General features: G+C 46.1%; 2 protein-coding genes across 2 annotated transcripts in view; one reads left to right on the top strand and one right to left on the bottom strand.

Moving 5' to 3' along the window:
• Positions 1 to 3,460, bottom strand: part of NMRK1 (nicotinamide riboside kinase 1) — a 67,238-nt gene extending 63,778 nt beyond the window's left edge. The window contains exon 1 of the mRNA XM_040417065.1: positions 3,424 to 3,460. The gene's annotated coding sequence lies outside the window, so the exon portion shown is untranslated. The remainder of the gene's footprint in view (positions 1 to 3,423) is intronic.
• OSTF1 (osteoclast stimulating factor 1) overlaps positions 3,214 to 17,719 on the top strand; it is a 52,344-nt gene continuing 37,838 nt past the window's right edge. The window contains exon 1 of the mRNA XM_040417064.1: positions 3,214 to 3,369. Coding sequence (XP_040272998.1) covers positions 3,336 to 3,369 — 34 coding nt within the window. The 5' untranslated portion in view covers positions 3,214 to 3,335. The remainder of the gene's footprint in view (positions 3,370 to 17,719) is intronic.

The following is a 17,719-nucleotide window of genomic DNA, read 5'->3' as shown; positions in this document are numbered from 1 at the left end:
ATCCCTGCAGTTACCAGTCGGCCATTTCTTAGTTCATTTCCTTTCTAGGAAAGCTGGGTGACAGCCTGTATACCACCAGACATCCCAACCTGCAAAAACTCCTTTCAGGGAGGTGCACTTCTCATTTCAGGGAGGTTTTCTTTTTTTTTTCTTTCACAAACTTTTTATTACATTTTCCAAACATATGCAGTATCTGCACACTGTGCTCTATGGTGTGGAGGACTGGGCTCATTACCCTGCCCCAAATTATCCTATTTATGTATATGATTAAAGGGGTTCTGTCACCACCTATAAGCCCTGTGAGCTAAACATATGCTCATGTCCAGGGCAGCATTCTGATTTCTAAGGTGGCCTTATAACAGCTATTTGTGGCTTTATTCTGCGGAAAAACAGGTTTTACTAACCTGTCAATCATTGAAGCAGGGGAGGTCTGTGGATGCATGGTGCCCGGCCGCACGCATCGCCGTTCGTGCCCAGCACCGCCTTCTACTCCTCAGTGCCGCCTCTCCCTCCATCCCCCTCCTCCCGCTTTGAGATCCCGCGCGTGCGCACAGGCTCAGCCTGATGCGCCGTTGCGGACTGCTGGCATCGGCTTCTTCTTGCACTGTGCGCACGCGCCGAGAAGGGGACACTGCTACAGGTTGCCGGAAAGGTTTACTGCGAGTAAACTAGAGATGGGAAGTTCGGATCTTTCACATGAATCGGTTCATTTGAATCAGTTCATTCAAATGAACCGATTCATGAATCGAATCTTCGGTTTATTCGCTGAGCTGACAAGAAGCAAGTGAACCGAAGCTTAGGTTGCACAATGCGCATGCGCAGATGCTTCCATTCACTTGCTGAGTCGGCTCTTGGTCTGAGTCAGGAAGTTTATTCTTTAAAACCCTGTGTGTAATTTTCTACCCCACTGTAGGAAAAAAACAAGCATCCAGGGGGGGTTAATTTAACACTGGGGTAAATAATATAATTAAAATGGAGGGTTAAATGTGTAAATGTATTTAAAAAAAATACATCTCTCTCAATAGTTCTATAGCTACTGAATGAGACAGAAGAAGGGATGCCTTTAACATATATTTCTCCTTGAGAAGCCAATTTGACCCTAAAGGGTTAATTCAACCTGTAATCTAAACTCTGTGTCATCTGTCACTTCTCTTATCTCTCTGCTCTGCTATCTGACTGAGATAAACCTTTCCGGGATATATTGTCTCACATGGGGGTGTCAGGGAGCTGTTATCTAATAGCGGGAGACTCCCTGAACCTCCGGGAGACTTGAGATCCCTGTACCACACAGAAAGCCGGGTGGCAGCTCCTAGGAGAGCTGTGTGGTATACAGGCTGTCTGTCACCCAGCTTTCCTGGTCTGCTGAGGAGAATATATCTCAGTATAGGAACATTTAGATATGTTATCATATGATTTACCCATTCAGGAGTCTTGGAAAGCCGGGTTGCAGCTCCTATGAGAACTAAGACTACTGAATGGCCAAATCATCTGATGACTTCTCTATATGTTCCTATACTGAGATATGTTCTCCTCAGGAAAGCTGGGTGACAGGCTGTATACCACACAGTTCTCCTAGGATCTGCCATAATAATCCTGAATGGCTAAATCATCTGATAACTTCTCTATATGTTCCCATACTGAGATATATTCTCCTCAGGACTAGGAGACCAGGAAAGCTTGGTGACCATCCATGAGAGAGCTGGAAGGCCCCTCAGTATTCCTAGGGTAATTGTCAGTCAGTGTATGTGTGTACATCCGTCACCTGTAGCGGTGCTCATGTGTCAGTCAGTCACCTGTAGCGGTGCCCATGTGTCAGTCAGTCACCTGTAGCGGTGCCCATGTGTCAGTCAGTCACCTGTAGCGGTGCTCATGTGTCAGTCAGTCACCTGTAGCGGTGCTCATGTGTCAGTCAGTCACCTGTAGCGGTGCCCATGTGTCAGTCAGTCACCTGTAGCGGTGCCCATGTGTCAGTCAGTCACCTGTAGCGGTGCCCATGTGTCAGTCAGTCACCTGTAGCGGTGCTCATGTGTCAGTCAGTCACCTGTAGCGGTGCTCATGTGTCAGTCACCTGTAGCGGTGCTCATGTGTCAGTCAGTCACCTGTAGCGGTGCCCATGTGTCAGTCAGTCACCTGTAGCGGTGCTCATGTGTCAGTCAGTCACGTGTAGCGGTGCCCATGTGTCAGTCAGTCACCTGTAGCGGTGCTCATGTGTCAGTCAGTCACCTGTAGCGGTGCTCATGTGTCAGTCAGTCACCTGTAGCGGTGCCCATGTGTCAGTCAGTCACCTGTAGCGGTGCTCATGTGTCAGTCAGTCACCTGTAGCAGTGCCCATGTGTCAGTCAGTCACCTGTAGCGGTGCTCATGTGTCAGTCAGTCACCTGTAGCGGTGCTCATGTGTCAGTCAGTCACCTGTAGCGGTGCCCATGTGTCAGTCAGTCACCTGTAGCGGTGCCCATGTGTCAGTCAGTCACCTGTAGCGGTGCTCATGTGTCAGTCAGTCACCTGTAGCGGTGCTCATGTGTCAGTCACCTGTAGCGGTGCTCATGTGTCAGTCAGTCACCTGTAGCGGTGCCCATGTGTCAGTCAGTCACCTGTAGCGGTGCTCATGTGTCAGTCAGTCACCTGTAGCGGTGCCCATGTGTCAGTCAGTCACCTGTAGCGGTGCTCATGTGTCAGTCAGTCACCTGTAGCGGTGCTCATGTGTCAGTCAGTCACCTGTAGCGGTGCCCATGTGTCAGTCAGTCACCTGTAGCGGTGCTCATGTGTCAGTCAGTCACCTGTAGCGGTGCCCATGTGTCAGTCAGTCACCTGTAGCGGTGCTCATGTGTCAGTCAGTCACCTGTAGCGGTGCTCATGTGTCAGTCAGTCACCTGTAGCGGTGCCCATGTGTCAGTCAGTCACCTGTAGCGGTGCCCATGTGTCAGTCAGTCACCTGTAGCGGTGCCCATGTGTCAGTCAGTCACCTGTAGCGGTGCCCATGTGTCAGTCAGTCACCTGTAGCGGTGCTCATGTGTCAGTCAGTCACCTGTAGCGGTGCTCATGTGTCAGTCAGTCACCTGTAGCGGTGCCCATGTGTCAGTCAGTCACCTGTAGCGGTGCCCATGTGTCAGTCAGTCACCTGTAGCGGTGCCCATGTGTCAGTCAGTCACCTGTAGCGGTGCTCATGTGTGCAGTTGCCGTGCATGTTTCTGCCTGCTTGCGTGGATGAGGGCGGCGCCAGCAGGCTCGGCCCCTCCCCCGCACGGGATCGCTGACTTCCTCATTCTCCGCACGGACAGTGACTCCCTGTAGCAGAGTACAGCCGCCGGGATATCAGTACTGCCTCCGCTCACACCATGTCCAAGCCGCCAGCTAAACCCGCAAAGCCAGGTGAGAGAGGCCTGCCCTGGGCCGCTGCCATATACACCGGAGCCTCCACCCTACCTGTGGTGACACCAGCGTCTGCTGCCCATGGGCCGCCGCCGCAGTGCATGCTGGGAGCTGGCTGGTTGTCAGCACACACATGTAGCCTGGGATGCCCTGCACTTCCTGTCACTGAGCCCATTGAAGAACTGCATGGCAGCCACTCCCCAGCCAGAGAGGTGACAGCCCGGGAGAGTGGCACTGCAGTGTGCCAGGTGATCTGGCTCATGTCTAACAGTGCCCCGAGGAAAGTCCCCAGGGGCCACCCCCCAGTAGCCTGAGAAATCTGTTCCAGAACATCACCACACTATGCATAAGGCCTCCTGCTCCCCGTATGTTGTATTCATCTCAATGGGGCCATTCAGCTGACAACGCTGTACACACAGAGCCTGCCATATGTATACGAGACAACTATATACACATATATGACGTAGGAACACCATACAAACCATGTACACACAGAGCATGCCATATGTATACGAGACAACTATATACACGTATCTGACGTAGGAACACCATACAAACCATGTACACACAGAGCATGCCATATGTATACGAGACAACTATATACACATATATGACGTAGGAACACCATACAAACCATGTACACACAGAGCATGCCATATGTATACGAGACAACTATATACACGTATCTGACGTAGGAACACCATACAAACCATGTACACACAGAGCATGCCATATGTATACGAGACAACTATATACACATATCTGACCTAGGAGCACCATACAAACCATGTACACACAGAGCATGCCATATGTATACGAGACAACTATATACACGTATCTGACGTAGGAACACCATACAAACCATGTACACACAGAGCATGCCATATGTATACGAGACAACTATATACACGTATCTGACGTAGGAACACCATACAAACCATGTACACACAGAGCATGCCATATGTATACGAGACAACTATATACACGTATCTGACGTAGGAACACCATACAAACCATGTACACACAGAGCATGCCATATGTATACGAGACAACTATATACACATATCTGACCTAGGAGCACCATACAAACCATGTACACACAGAGCATGCCATATGTATACGAGACAACTATATACACGTATCTGACGTAGGAACACCATACAAACCATGTACACACAGAGCATGCCATATGTATACGAGACAACTATATACACGTATCTGACGTAGGAACACCATACAAACCATGTACACACAGAGCATGCCATATGTATATGAGACAACTATATACACGTATCTGACGTAGGAACACCATACAAACCATGTACACACAGAGCATGCCATATGTATATGAGACAACTATATACACGTATCTGACGTAGGAACACCATACAAACCATGTACACACAGAGCATGCCATATGTATATGAGACAACTATATACACGTATCTGACGTAGGAACACCATACAAACCATGTACACACAGAGCATGCCATATGTATACGAGACAACTATATACACGTATCTGACGTAGGAACACCATACAAACCATGTACACACAGAGCATGCCATATGTATACGAGACAACTATATACACATATATGACGTAGGAACACCATACAAACCATGTACACACAGAGCATGCCATATGTATACGAGACAACTATATACACGTATCTGACGTAGGAACACCATACAAACCATGTACACACAGAGCATGCCATATGTATACGAGACAACTATATACACGTATCTGACGTAGGAACACCATACAAACCATGTACACACAGAGCATGCCATATGTATACGAGACAACTATATACACGTATCTGACGTAGGAACACCATACAAACCATGTACACACAGAGCATGCCATATGTATACGAGACAACTATATACACATATGACGTAGGAACACCATACAAACCATGTACACACAGAGCATGCCATATGTATACGAGACAACTATATACACGTATCTGACGTAGGAACACCATACAAACCATGTACACACAGAGCATGCCATATGTATACGAGACAACTATATACACGTATCTGACGTAGGAACACCATACAAACCATGTACACACAGAGCATGCCATATGTATACGAGACAACTATATACACATATATGACGTAGGAACACCATACAAACCATGTACACACAGAGCATGCCATATGTATACGAGACAACTATATACACGTATCTGACGTAGGAACACCATACAAACCATGTACACACAGAGCATGCCATATGTATATGAGACAACTATATACACGTATCTGACGTAGGAACACCATACAAACCATGTACACACAGAGCATGCCATATGTATATGAGACAACTATATACACGTATCTGACGTAGGAACACCATACAAACCATGTACACACAGAGCATGCCATATGGATACGAGACAACTATATACACGTATCTGACGTAGGAACACCATACAAACCATGTACACACAGAGCATGCCATATGTATATGAGACAACTATATACACGTATCTGACGTAGGAACACCATACAAACCATGTACACACAGAGCATGCCATATGGATACGAGACAACTATATACACGTATCTGACGTAGGAACACCATACAAACCATGTACACACAGAGCATGCCATATGGATACGAGACAACTATATACACGTATCTGACGTAGGAACACCATACAAACCATGTACACACAGAGCATGCCATATGTATACGAGACAACTATATACACGTATCTGACGTAGGAACACCATACAAACCATGTACACACAGAGCATGCCATATGTATACGAGACAACTATATACACATATATGACGTAGGAACACCATACAAACCATGTACACACAGCATGCCATATGTATACGAGACAACTATATACACGTATCTGACGTAGGAACACCATACAAACCATGTACACACAGAGCATGCCATATGTATACGAGACAACTATATACACGTATCTGACGTAGGAACACCATACAAACCATGTACACACAGAGCATGCCATATGTATATGAGACAACTATATACACATATATGACGTAGGAACACCATACAAACCATGTACACACAGAGCATGCCATATGTATACGAGACAACTATATACACGTATCTGACGTAGGAACACCATACAAACCATGTACACACAGAGCATGCCATATGTATACGAGACAACTATATACACGTATCTGACGTAGGAACACCATACAAACCATGTACACACAGAGCATGCCATATGTATACGAGACAACTATATACACGTATCTGACGTAGGAACACCATACAAACCATGTACACACAGAGCATGCCATATGTATACGAGACAACTATATACACATATATGACGTAGGAACACCATACAAACCATGTACACACAGCATGCCATATGTATACGAGACAACTATATACACGTATCTGACGTAGGAACACCATACAAACCATGTACACACAGAGCATGCCATATGTATACGAGACAACTATATACACGTATCTGACGTAGGAACACCATACAAACCATGTACACACAGAGCATGCCATATGTATATGAGACAACTATATACACATATATGACGTAGGAACACCATACAAACCATGTACACACAGAGCATGCCATATGTATACGAGACAACTATATACACGTATCTGACGTAGGAACACCATACAAACCATGTACACACAGAGCATGCCATATGTATACGAGACAACTATATACACGTATCTGACGTAGGAACACCATACAAACCATGTACACACAGAGCATGCCATATGTATACGAGACAACTATATACACATATATGACGTAGGAACACCATACAAACCATGTACACACAGAGCATGCCATATGTATACGAGACAACTATATACACGTATCTGACGTAGGAACACCATACAAACCATGTACACACAGAGCATGCCATATGTATACGAGACAACTATATACACGTATCTGACGTAGGAACACCATACAAACCATGTACACACGCAAAAAATACTGCACACAATGGACTGTACACAGGAACACTATACACGCAATGTACACACAGAACATGCTGTATATACACAGGGACACTATACACACATGTAACATGTTATATGTACACAGGAACACTATACACGCAAGGTACACACAGAACATGCTGTATATACACAGGGACACTATACACGCAATGTACACACAGAACATGCTTTATGTACACAGGGACACTATACACTCCATATACACACATGTATCATGTTATATGTACACAGGGACACTATACACTCCATATACACACATGTATCATGTTATATGTACACAGGGACACTATACACTCCATATACACACATGTATCATGTTATATGTACACAGGAACACTATACACGCAATGTACACACATGTAATATGTTATATGGATTATGTACACAGGAACGCTATACACACAATGTACACACACAGAACATGCAGTATATACACAGGGACGCTATACACACATGTAACATGTTATATGTACACAGGAACACTATACACGCAAGGTACACACACAGAACATGCTGTATATACACAGGGACACTATACACTCCATATACACACATGTAATATGTTATATGTACACAGGAACACTGTACACGCAATGTACACACAGAACATGCTGTATATACACAGGGACACTATACACGCAATGTACACACAGAACATGCTTTATGTACACAGGGACACTATACACTCCATATACACACATGTATCATGTTATATGTACACAGGAACACTATACACGCAATGTACACACATGTAATATGTTATATGGATTATGTACACAGGAACGCTATACACACAATGTACACACACAGAACATGCAGTATATACACAGGGACGCTATACACGTAACATGTTATAGGTACACAGGAACACTATACACGCAAGGTAGTCTAGAGTTGTTGCGATACCAAATTTTTGATTCGGTTTCGATACCATGAAAAAGTATTGCGATACTCGATACCATTCGATACCACGCGAAAAAAATAAACAAAAAAAGCCACGTGCATTCCTCATTTTTAAAAATGGCGAATCGCGCAGTTTTTATTTTATTTTTTCTGTTCCGGCATTCACCACCTAGATTTTTTTTTTATATTTTAATAGTTTGGACTTTTCTGACGTGGCGATGTAATATGTTTATTTATATATTTTATATGTGAAATTGGGAAAAGGGGGGTGATTTATACTTCATATTTTAGTCTTTTTTTTTTTTTCACTTTTTATTTAATAACTATTTCCCCCCTTAGGGGCTAGAACCTGGGATCTTTCATCCCTTTTCCTATTCACCCTGATAGATCTCTATCAGGGTGAATAGGACTCCACACTGTCCCTGCTGCTCTGTGCTTTGTGCACACAGCATCAGGGATGTTACCATGGCAACCAGGGCTTCCTGGCTGCCATGGTAACCGATCGGAGCCCCAGGCTTACACAGCTGGGGCTCCGATCAGAAGCTGCCACTGCACCACCAATAAGGGGGAGTGGAGAGGTCCCTGTGGCCACTGCCACCAATGATTTTAATACTGGAGGGTTGAGAGGGGCCGGCGCACTGTGCCACCAATGATTTTAATGGGATGGGGGGATTGAGGGGGGGGGGCACACTGCACCACCAATGATTTTACCCCTTTATACAGGAGGCGGGTACTAGCAGATCAGCGGCAGTTAACTGCCGCTGATCGCAGCTCCCTGTCAGGGGCAGGGTGCCGGCAATGCGATTCTGCTGCCGGCACCCGCCTCCTGTATGTGTTAAAGACTGACTACTGTATATGAGTCCAGACTTTCACTATTAGGCCACACAGAGCGGCGCCCAGCGATGTCTCAGCACTCACCATTTAGTCCTGGGCGCCGCTCCGTTCGCCCGCAGTGCCCCATTACTGTCTCCTCTCCTGCTCCACATGCTGCTGATTACTATCAGAGCGATGGGAGGAGACATCAGCTTCACTAGTGGGCGTTCCTTCTCCCTGGCTGTAGCGCTGTCCAATCGCAGCGCAGGGAAAAGGAACGCCCACTAGTGAAGCTGATGTCTCCTCCCATCGCTCCGATAGTAATCCTATCATTGGTGGCGCAGTGCGCCCGCCCCTCCTCCGCCCCTCTCTTCTCATTGCCGCCCCTCCTCCACCCCCTCTCTTCTCATTGCCGCCCCTCCTCCGCCCCTCTCTTCTCATTGCCGCCCCTCCTCCGCCCCTCTCTTCTCATTGGTGGCAGCGGCAGCAGCACAGGGGGAGGGAGGACAGCTTCCTTCTCCCCGTGCTGCTGAGAGAGAACATGAGCGCGCCGATAGCAGCGCGCTCATGTTCAGAGATACTAGACTGCGCAGAAGCGCAGCCCAGTATCGAAAAAACGGAAATCCCGGTATCGTATCGATACCGGGACAAAAGTATCGATTGGGTATCGAAATTTCGATACCCGCAACAACCCTACAAGGTACACACACAGAACATGCTGTATATACACAGGGACACTATACACTCCATATACACACATGTAATATGTTATATGTACACAGGAACACTGTACACGCAATGTACACACATGTAATATGTTATATGTACACAGGAACACTATACACGCAATGTACACACAGAACATGCTGTATATACACAGGAACACTATACACGCAATGTACACACAGAACATGCTTTATGTACACAGGGACACTATACACTCCATATACACACATGTTATATGTACACAGGGACACTATACACGCAATGTACACACAGAACATGCTTTATGTACACAGGGACACTATACACTCCATATACACACATGTTATATGTACACAGGGACACTATACACGCAATGTAGACAAGAACTAACATACCCCACATACACCCATCAAACACATGACTACTAGGGTAATCTTACATTCTTATGACACGTGAGACAGGTCATAAACTGAAGGCTTAAAGCGGTTGTCTCACTTCAGCAAGAGGCATTTATCATATATATAGAAAGTTAATACAAGGCACTTACTAATGTACTGTGATTGTCCATATTGCCTCCATTGCTGGCTAGATTCATTCTTCCATCACATTATACACTGCTTGTTTCCATGGTTACGGCCACCCTGTGATCTAGCAGCAGTGGTCGTGCTTGCACACTATGGAAAAAAGCACCAGTCTATGAGCACTCCCATGGCCCCTGCCACCAGATAGACCAGCACTTTTTCCCATAGTGTGTGAGGATGGCCACCGCTGCTGGATTGCAGGGTGGTCGTAACCATGGAAATGGGCAGTGTATAATGTGATGGAGAAATGAATCCAGCCAGCAAAGGAGGCAATATGGACAATCACAATACATTAGTATACGTATAGGAAGTGGCTACCTATGAATCAAGATCCGACTTTCCAACAAGCCTTGGGATTTGACAAGGGAATATAGCCTGGCCAGATATCCATCCGTGGCCGGCTGTTGGAAAGTTGGATCTTGCTCATAGGGAGACGCTTCCAAGAGGTGGCGCTGGCGAGAGGTTTCTCTTCCTTGGGAGATGCTCATTTGCATATGGTGCAGTGGAACAAATAATGTAACAGAATTCAATGAGTAAATATCCAATAGGTCTATACTGAATAATTAGGTGGTGTCCTGCTGCCAGAGCTGGGTCCAGATAACCCGGTGGCTTGATGTCCGAGGCATGGAGAGGAGGAGTGATACAGCGCTCGTCCCTGGGACACGTGAGTTACACGATAGTTCACACCAGGAACCTGAAATATACTCCAGCTCATAGCTAGCACAGCTTTCACTTTCTAGCAGACAAGCAGCCCGAAGATGTGCCAAAGTTATTAGGAGGTGTGCCAGTCGACTTTTTACTGACTGGCATATGAATGGCCAGTCTTAGGAAATCAGCCCCTTTGATTTGGGAACTAATGTTCTTCCCTGACCCTCTGTATGACATAAATGTGGGAGGATTGCCCCTTTATTTTGAGCTGGTGTGTGGTAGCTGTGTCCCGAGCACGTGTGATGTGCGCCGTAGCAGGTAATTAACTGTACCGCAATTAGCAAAAAAGAATCCCTTAACTTTATGGACAATTATAATCTCAAGTGTGTTATATTTCTTTCTAAATTAACTATAAAACATGTCCAAGACTCAAATAAATGAGCATGTTAGAACACTCTGCAAAATACTGAGTCAGCCACCCCGTGCTGCTGTATTTGTCATGTATCCAGGACCGGAAGAAAAGTGACATCTGTCCGGGGACATGATGGTACAGATACAGAAGAGGGTCCATATGTGGTATGATGGTACAGTAGGGTCTGTCCGGGGACATGATGGTACAAGATACAGAACAGGGTCCATATGTACCTACTGTGTCCTTCTCCCATACCATGTAGATTGTAAGCCCTCACGGGCAGGGCCCTCTCTCCTTCTGTACCAGTTTGTAACTTGTCTTGTTTATGATTAGTGCAATTGTCTGTATTATGTATGTGCACCGCTCATCATATGTACAGCGCTATGGAATGAATGGCGCTTTAATAATAAATAATAATATTAATATGTGGGTATGATGGTACAGTAGGGTCTGTCTGGGTACATGATGGTACAAGATACAGGACAGGGTCCTTATGTGGGTATGATGGTACAGTAGGGTCTGTCTGGGTACATGATGGTACAAGATACAGGACAGGGTCCATATGTGGGTATGATGGTACAGTAGGGTCTGTCTGGGTACATGATGGTACAAGATACAGGACAGGGTCCATATGTGGTATGATGGTGCAGTAGGGTCTGTCTGGGTACATGATGGTACAGATACAGAACAGGGTCCATATGTGGTATGATGGTACAGTAGGGTCTGTCCAGGGACATGATGGTACAAGATACAGGACAGGGTCCATATGTGGGTATGATGGTACAGTAGGGTCTGTCCGGGGACATGATGGTACAAGATACAGGACAGGGTCCATATGTAGGTATGATGGTACAGTAGGGTCTGTCTGGGGACATGATGGTACAAGATACAGAACAGGGTCCATATGTGGTATGATGGTACAGTAGGGTCTGTCTGGGTACATGATGGTACAGATACAGAACAGGGTCCATATGTGGTATGATGGTGCAGTAGTGTCTGTCTGGGGACATGATGGTACAGATACAGAACAGGGTCCATATGTAGGTATGATGGTGCAGTAGGGTCTGTCTGAGGACATGATGGTACAAGATACAGGACAGGGTCCATATGTAGGTATGATGGTACAGTAGGGTCTGTCCGGGGACATGATGGTACAAGATACAGAACAGGGTCCATATGTACCTACTGTGTCCTTCTCCCATACCATGTAGATTGTAAGCCCTCACGGGCAGGGCCCTCTCTCCTTCTGTACCAGTTTGTAACTTGTCTTGTTTATGATTGGTGCAATTGTCTGTATTATGTATGTGCACCGCTCATCATATGTACAGCGCTATGGAATGAATGGCGCTTTAATAATAAATAATAATATTAATATGTGGGTATGATGGTACAGTAGGGTCTGTCTGGGTACATGATGGTACAAGATACAGGACAGGGTCCATAAGTGGTATGATGGTGCAGTAGGGTCTGTCTGGGGACATGATGGTACAAGATACAGGACAGGGTCCATATGTAGGTATGATGGTGCAGTAGGGTCTGTCTGGGGACATGATGGTACAAGATACAGGACAGGGTCCATATGTAGGCATGATGGTGCAGTAGGGTCTGTCTGGGTACATGATGGTACAAGATACAGGACAGGGTCCATATGTAGGTATGATGGTGCAGTAGGGTCTGTCTGGGTACATGATGGTACAAGATACAGGACAGGGTCCATATGTAGGTATGATGGTGCAGTAGGGTCTGTCTGGGTACATGATGGTACAGATACAGGACAGGGTCCATATGTGTATGTCCATATATATTGGCGTACTGTCCCTACCTACAATACCACACTCGCTTGAAATAGTTTATCTAGCTGTATCTAGCCTAGATGCCACATGCTCAGCAGTTCTCTCCTGGGAGGATTTGGCTATATATTTTAGGCAGAGAACACCCAACAGAACAGGAACCACTAGACCTCACGGATACAGCCAAGCATGGCTTTTTGCCTTACTCCTATAGAGGCGACACCTCTTCATTCATCCTCTGCCTGAATGAGGGACCCTCATCTATCAGACATTTCTGGCACATCCTGTGTCTAGGTTACCATTCTGCCCGTCAGGTCTTCTCCACATGTTTGCTGTCTTCTCACTCGGTCACAGCCATGAAAGCCAGCATGAGAAGTTGTAGCAGTGCTTCTCTGCATAGGGGGTTGGACACACTGTGTTTTCACTCTTTAGTGCATCATCTCTGTTCCTCATTGGCATACTGCAGAGTGGCATCAGAAAAATCTGGGTTTGTTACCCAGCTTTCCTAAATTCCTGAATGGCAAATCTTCTAAGTTCTCATCCAACAATGCGGCTTGAAAATGTTAGGTGAACAGGAAATTGAACTGCTGCATTGTTATAAAGGCCCAATACTAGGGCTTGTTCACACCCTGCAGACTATCCACTGTATATATTTTACAATGGTTAGAGCCCCAGGTTTGTTATACAGAGCTTCAAATACCCTGATACCGTTCTCATGGTAATATAGTGAAATGTCAAAATTGTAGCTGCCTGCAGCCACCACAAGGTGGCCCATTGAAGTCAGTGGGCACCACATACGGTATATATGAACCGCAATAGCCAGAATTTTCTCATGAGCACCAGTTGCTGGCAGTGATTTTCTAATCGCCGTGGCAATCTGGAGTTTGCAACTGCTTTAGGCCTCTTTCACACTACCATATGGCTATTTCAGTGTTTTGCGGTCCGTTTTTCATGAATCCGTTGTTACGTTTTTTTGTTTCCGTTTCGGTTACGTTTTTCCTTTCCGTTTTTCTGTATGCCATATACAGTATACAGTAATTACATAGAACAAATTGGGCTGGGCATAACATTTTCAATAGATGGTTCCGCAAAAAACGGAAGACATACGGAGGCATTTCCGTATGCATGCCGTTTTTTTTGCGGACCCATTGACTTTAATGGAGCCACGGAACGTGATTTGCGGCCAAATATAGGACATGTTCTATCTTTCAACGGAATGGAAAAACGGAAATACCAAAATGGAATGCATACGGAGTACATTCCGTTTTTTTGCGGACCCATTGAAATGAATTGTTCCGTATACGGACCGTATACAGAACGCAAAAAACGGCCCGCAAAACGGAAACAAAAAACAGTAGTGTGAAAGAGGCCTTACCATGAGACAGCAATTTACAATATTTATTGTGAACTTTCCCTTTAAGGGTACTTTCACATTAGCGTTTTTCGCTGATCCGTCATGGATCTTCAGAAAACCGCCTCTGTTGCAATAATACAACCGCATGCATCCGTCATGAACGGATCCGGTTGTATTATGTCTTCTATAACCATGACGGATCCGTCTTGAACACCATTGAAAGTCATGGATCCGTGTTCTATTGTGTCAGAAAAAACCGATCCATCCACATTGTGTGCCAGGACGGATCCGTCTTGCTCCGCACCACATAGCGGACAGAAAAACTCTGCAGGCAGCGTTATTCTGTCCGCGATGGGAGTGCAACCAAATGGAACTGAGTGCATTTTGGTGCCTTTCGTTCAGTTCAGTTTTGTGAACAGGGACAAAACTGAAGCGTTTTCTTCCACTATTGAGCCCTATGACGGATCTCAATAGCGGAATTGAAAACACTAATGTGAAAGTAGCCTAAGTCAGCATCTCTCTTGCGGTATTATTGTATCCTGTTTAGCAGTTTGTAACCCCCAAGATCATTTTCAAAGTAATCAACCCACCGTGCAGGCTAGACGCCCTGACAGATATCCGTATTTTCTAGTGAAAAGCAGGTCCCCTAAGGGTCCATTCACATGTCCGTAAGTGTTTTGTGGATCCGCAAAACACGGACACCTGCAATGTGCGATCCGCAATTTGCGGATCCGCACATCACAGACACTATAAGGCTCCATTCACACGTCCGCAAAATGGGTCCGCATCCTTTCCGCAATTTTGCGGAATGGGTGCGGACCCATTCATTCTCTATGGGGACGGAATGGATGCGAACAGCACACAGTGTGCTGTCTGCAGCCGCAATTGCGGAGCGCGGCCCCGATTTTGGGTCTGCAGCTCCGCAAAAAGATAGAGCATGTCCTATTCTTGTCCGCAGCTTGCGGACAAGAATAGGCATTTCTATGGGGGTGACGGGCTGGTGTGTTGCGGACCCGCAATTTGCGGGTCCGCAACACACCACGGATGTGTGAATGTAGCCTTATAGAAAATGCCTTTTCTGGTCCGCAATTGCGGACAAGAATAGGACATGTTCTATTTTTTCCAGGAACGAAATTGCGGATCCCAAAAAAACGGATCCCAAAAAAACGGATGCGGATCCCGAAAAAACGGATGCGGATCCAGGAAATGTGGATTTGCATCCGTTCCAGCCCCATTGAAAGTGAATGGGTCCGCAAATTGCGGAACGAATGCGGACCCAAATTACGGACGTGTGAATAGACCCTAATCCTGACAAATGCTTCTTTTTATTTTTGTGCCGTTAGGCCCCTTTCACACGAGCGTGTATTCCGCGCGGATGCGATGCGGGAGGTGAACGCATTGCACCCGCACTGAATACCGACCCATTCATTTCTATGGGGCTGTGCACACGAGCGGTGATTTTCACGCATCACTTTTGCGTTGCGTGAAAATCGCAGCATGCTCCTCTTTGTGCGTTTTTCACGTAACGCAGGCCCCATAGAAATGAATGGGGTTGCGTGAAAATCGCAAGCATCCGCAAGCAAGTGCGGATGCGGTGCGATTTTCACGCACGGTTGCTAGGAGACGATCGGGATGGAGACCCGAACCTTATTATTTTCCCTTATAACATGGTTATAAGGGAAAATAATAGCATTCTGAATACAGAATGCTAAGTAAAACAGCGCTGGAGGGGTTGAAAAAAAATTAAAAAATCATTTAACTCACCTTAATCCACTTGCTCGCGCAGCCGGCATCTCCGTCTGACTCTTTTACTGAATAGGACCTGTGGAGAGCATTAACTATAGTTCAAGGACCTGGGATGACGTCACTCCGGTCATCACATGGTGCGTCACATGATCTTTTACCATGGTGAGCAAGTGGATTAAGGTGAGTTAAATGATTTTTTATTTTTTTTAACCCCTCCAGCCCTGTTTTACTTAGCATTCTGTATTCAGAATGCTATTATTTTCCCTTATAACCATGTTATAAGGGAAAATAATACTATTTACAGAACACCGATCCCAAGCCCGAACTTCTGTGAAGAAGTTCGGGTTTGGGTACCAAACACGCGCGATTTTTCTCACGCGAGTGCAAAACGCATTACAATGTTTTGCACTCGCGCGGAAAAATCGCGGGTGTTCCCGCAACGCACCCGCACATTTTCCCGCAACGCCCGTGTGAAAGAGGCCTAAAGGTTTTGGCTCCCATCTCTAAAATCTCAGACCAGAGGGGGAGGTCTTAGCGGTGTTCCTGGCGGTGTGAAGGTGCACCAAATGGAGTGTCCCAGCCCCCAATGAACAGAAAACCTTATATGCATAAGGCTACATTCACACGACCGTAAGTGTATCGCAGTCCGCAAATTGCGGATCTGCAAAGCACGGATACCGGCCATGTACGGTCTGCATTTTGCGGACCGCACATGGCCGGCGCTATATAGACAATGCGGACAAGAATAGGACATGCTCTATATTTTTTGCGGGGCTGCGGAACGGAACAACGGATGCGGATCCATTTATACGGTCGTGTGAATGCACCCTAAGAGTGCACAACCTATAGGCAGTGCTGTTTTGGACTAAAAATTCCAGAGAACATGTGCAGTCTCATTCCATAGTGAAAACCTAGGCTGTAGCGATGTCTTGATCCACATTGTACTTTATAACACACCATCCCTTAGGCCACGTTCACGGCGTTTGCAGTTTCTGTTGTGCCCTGTTAGAGGAGCAGATCAATGAAAATAACCTATACGGAGCTGAACAGACCCCATGGACTGGCATTTTTGGTGGTTTGTCCGCCCAACACGGATGAGAACAAGCCCTTAGCGTTACGCTATATAGAGGAGGGGGCAGATCATGGCAGCCAGACCTCAGGGGAGGATCAGGAATGAAAGCAAGTAGAAGTGGGTATGACGGGTCCGATGCCAACGTTACCTGCTCTGTGAGACTTGAATTGCTTATATCATGTACTGTGCAGGAAAGATGTCTCAACTAGTATCCTTCCCTTCTTGCCTAAGTGATTCATCATGTGCGCGGCGGGCGGCCTGTTACTTCATTTCCAGGCATGCTTTGTGGAATTGGTGTATCTTTCCA

This window comes from Bufo bufo, chromosome 2 (genome assembly GCF_905171765.1).
Source record: "Bufo bufo chromosome 2, aBufBuf1.1, whole genome shotgun sequence".
In the NCBI taxonomy this organism is placed as follows: Eukaryota; Metazoa; Chordata; class Amphibia; order Anura; family Bufonidae; genus Bufo; species Bufo bufo.
This window is presented reverse-complemented; position numbering and strand designations above follow the sequence as displayed.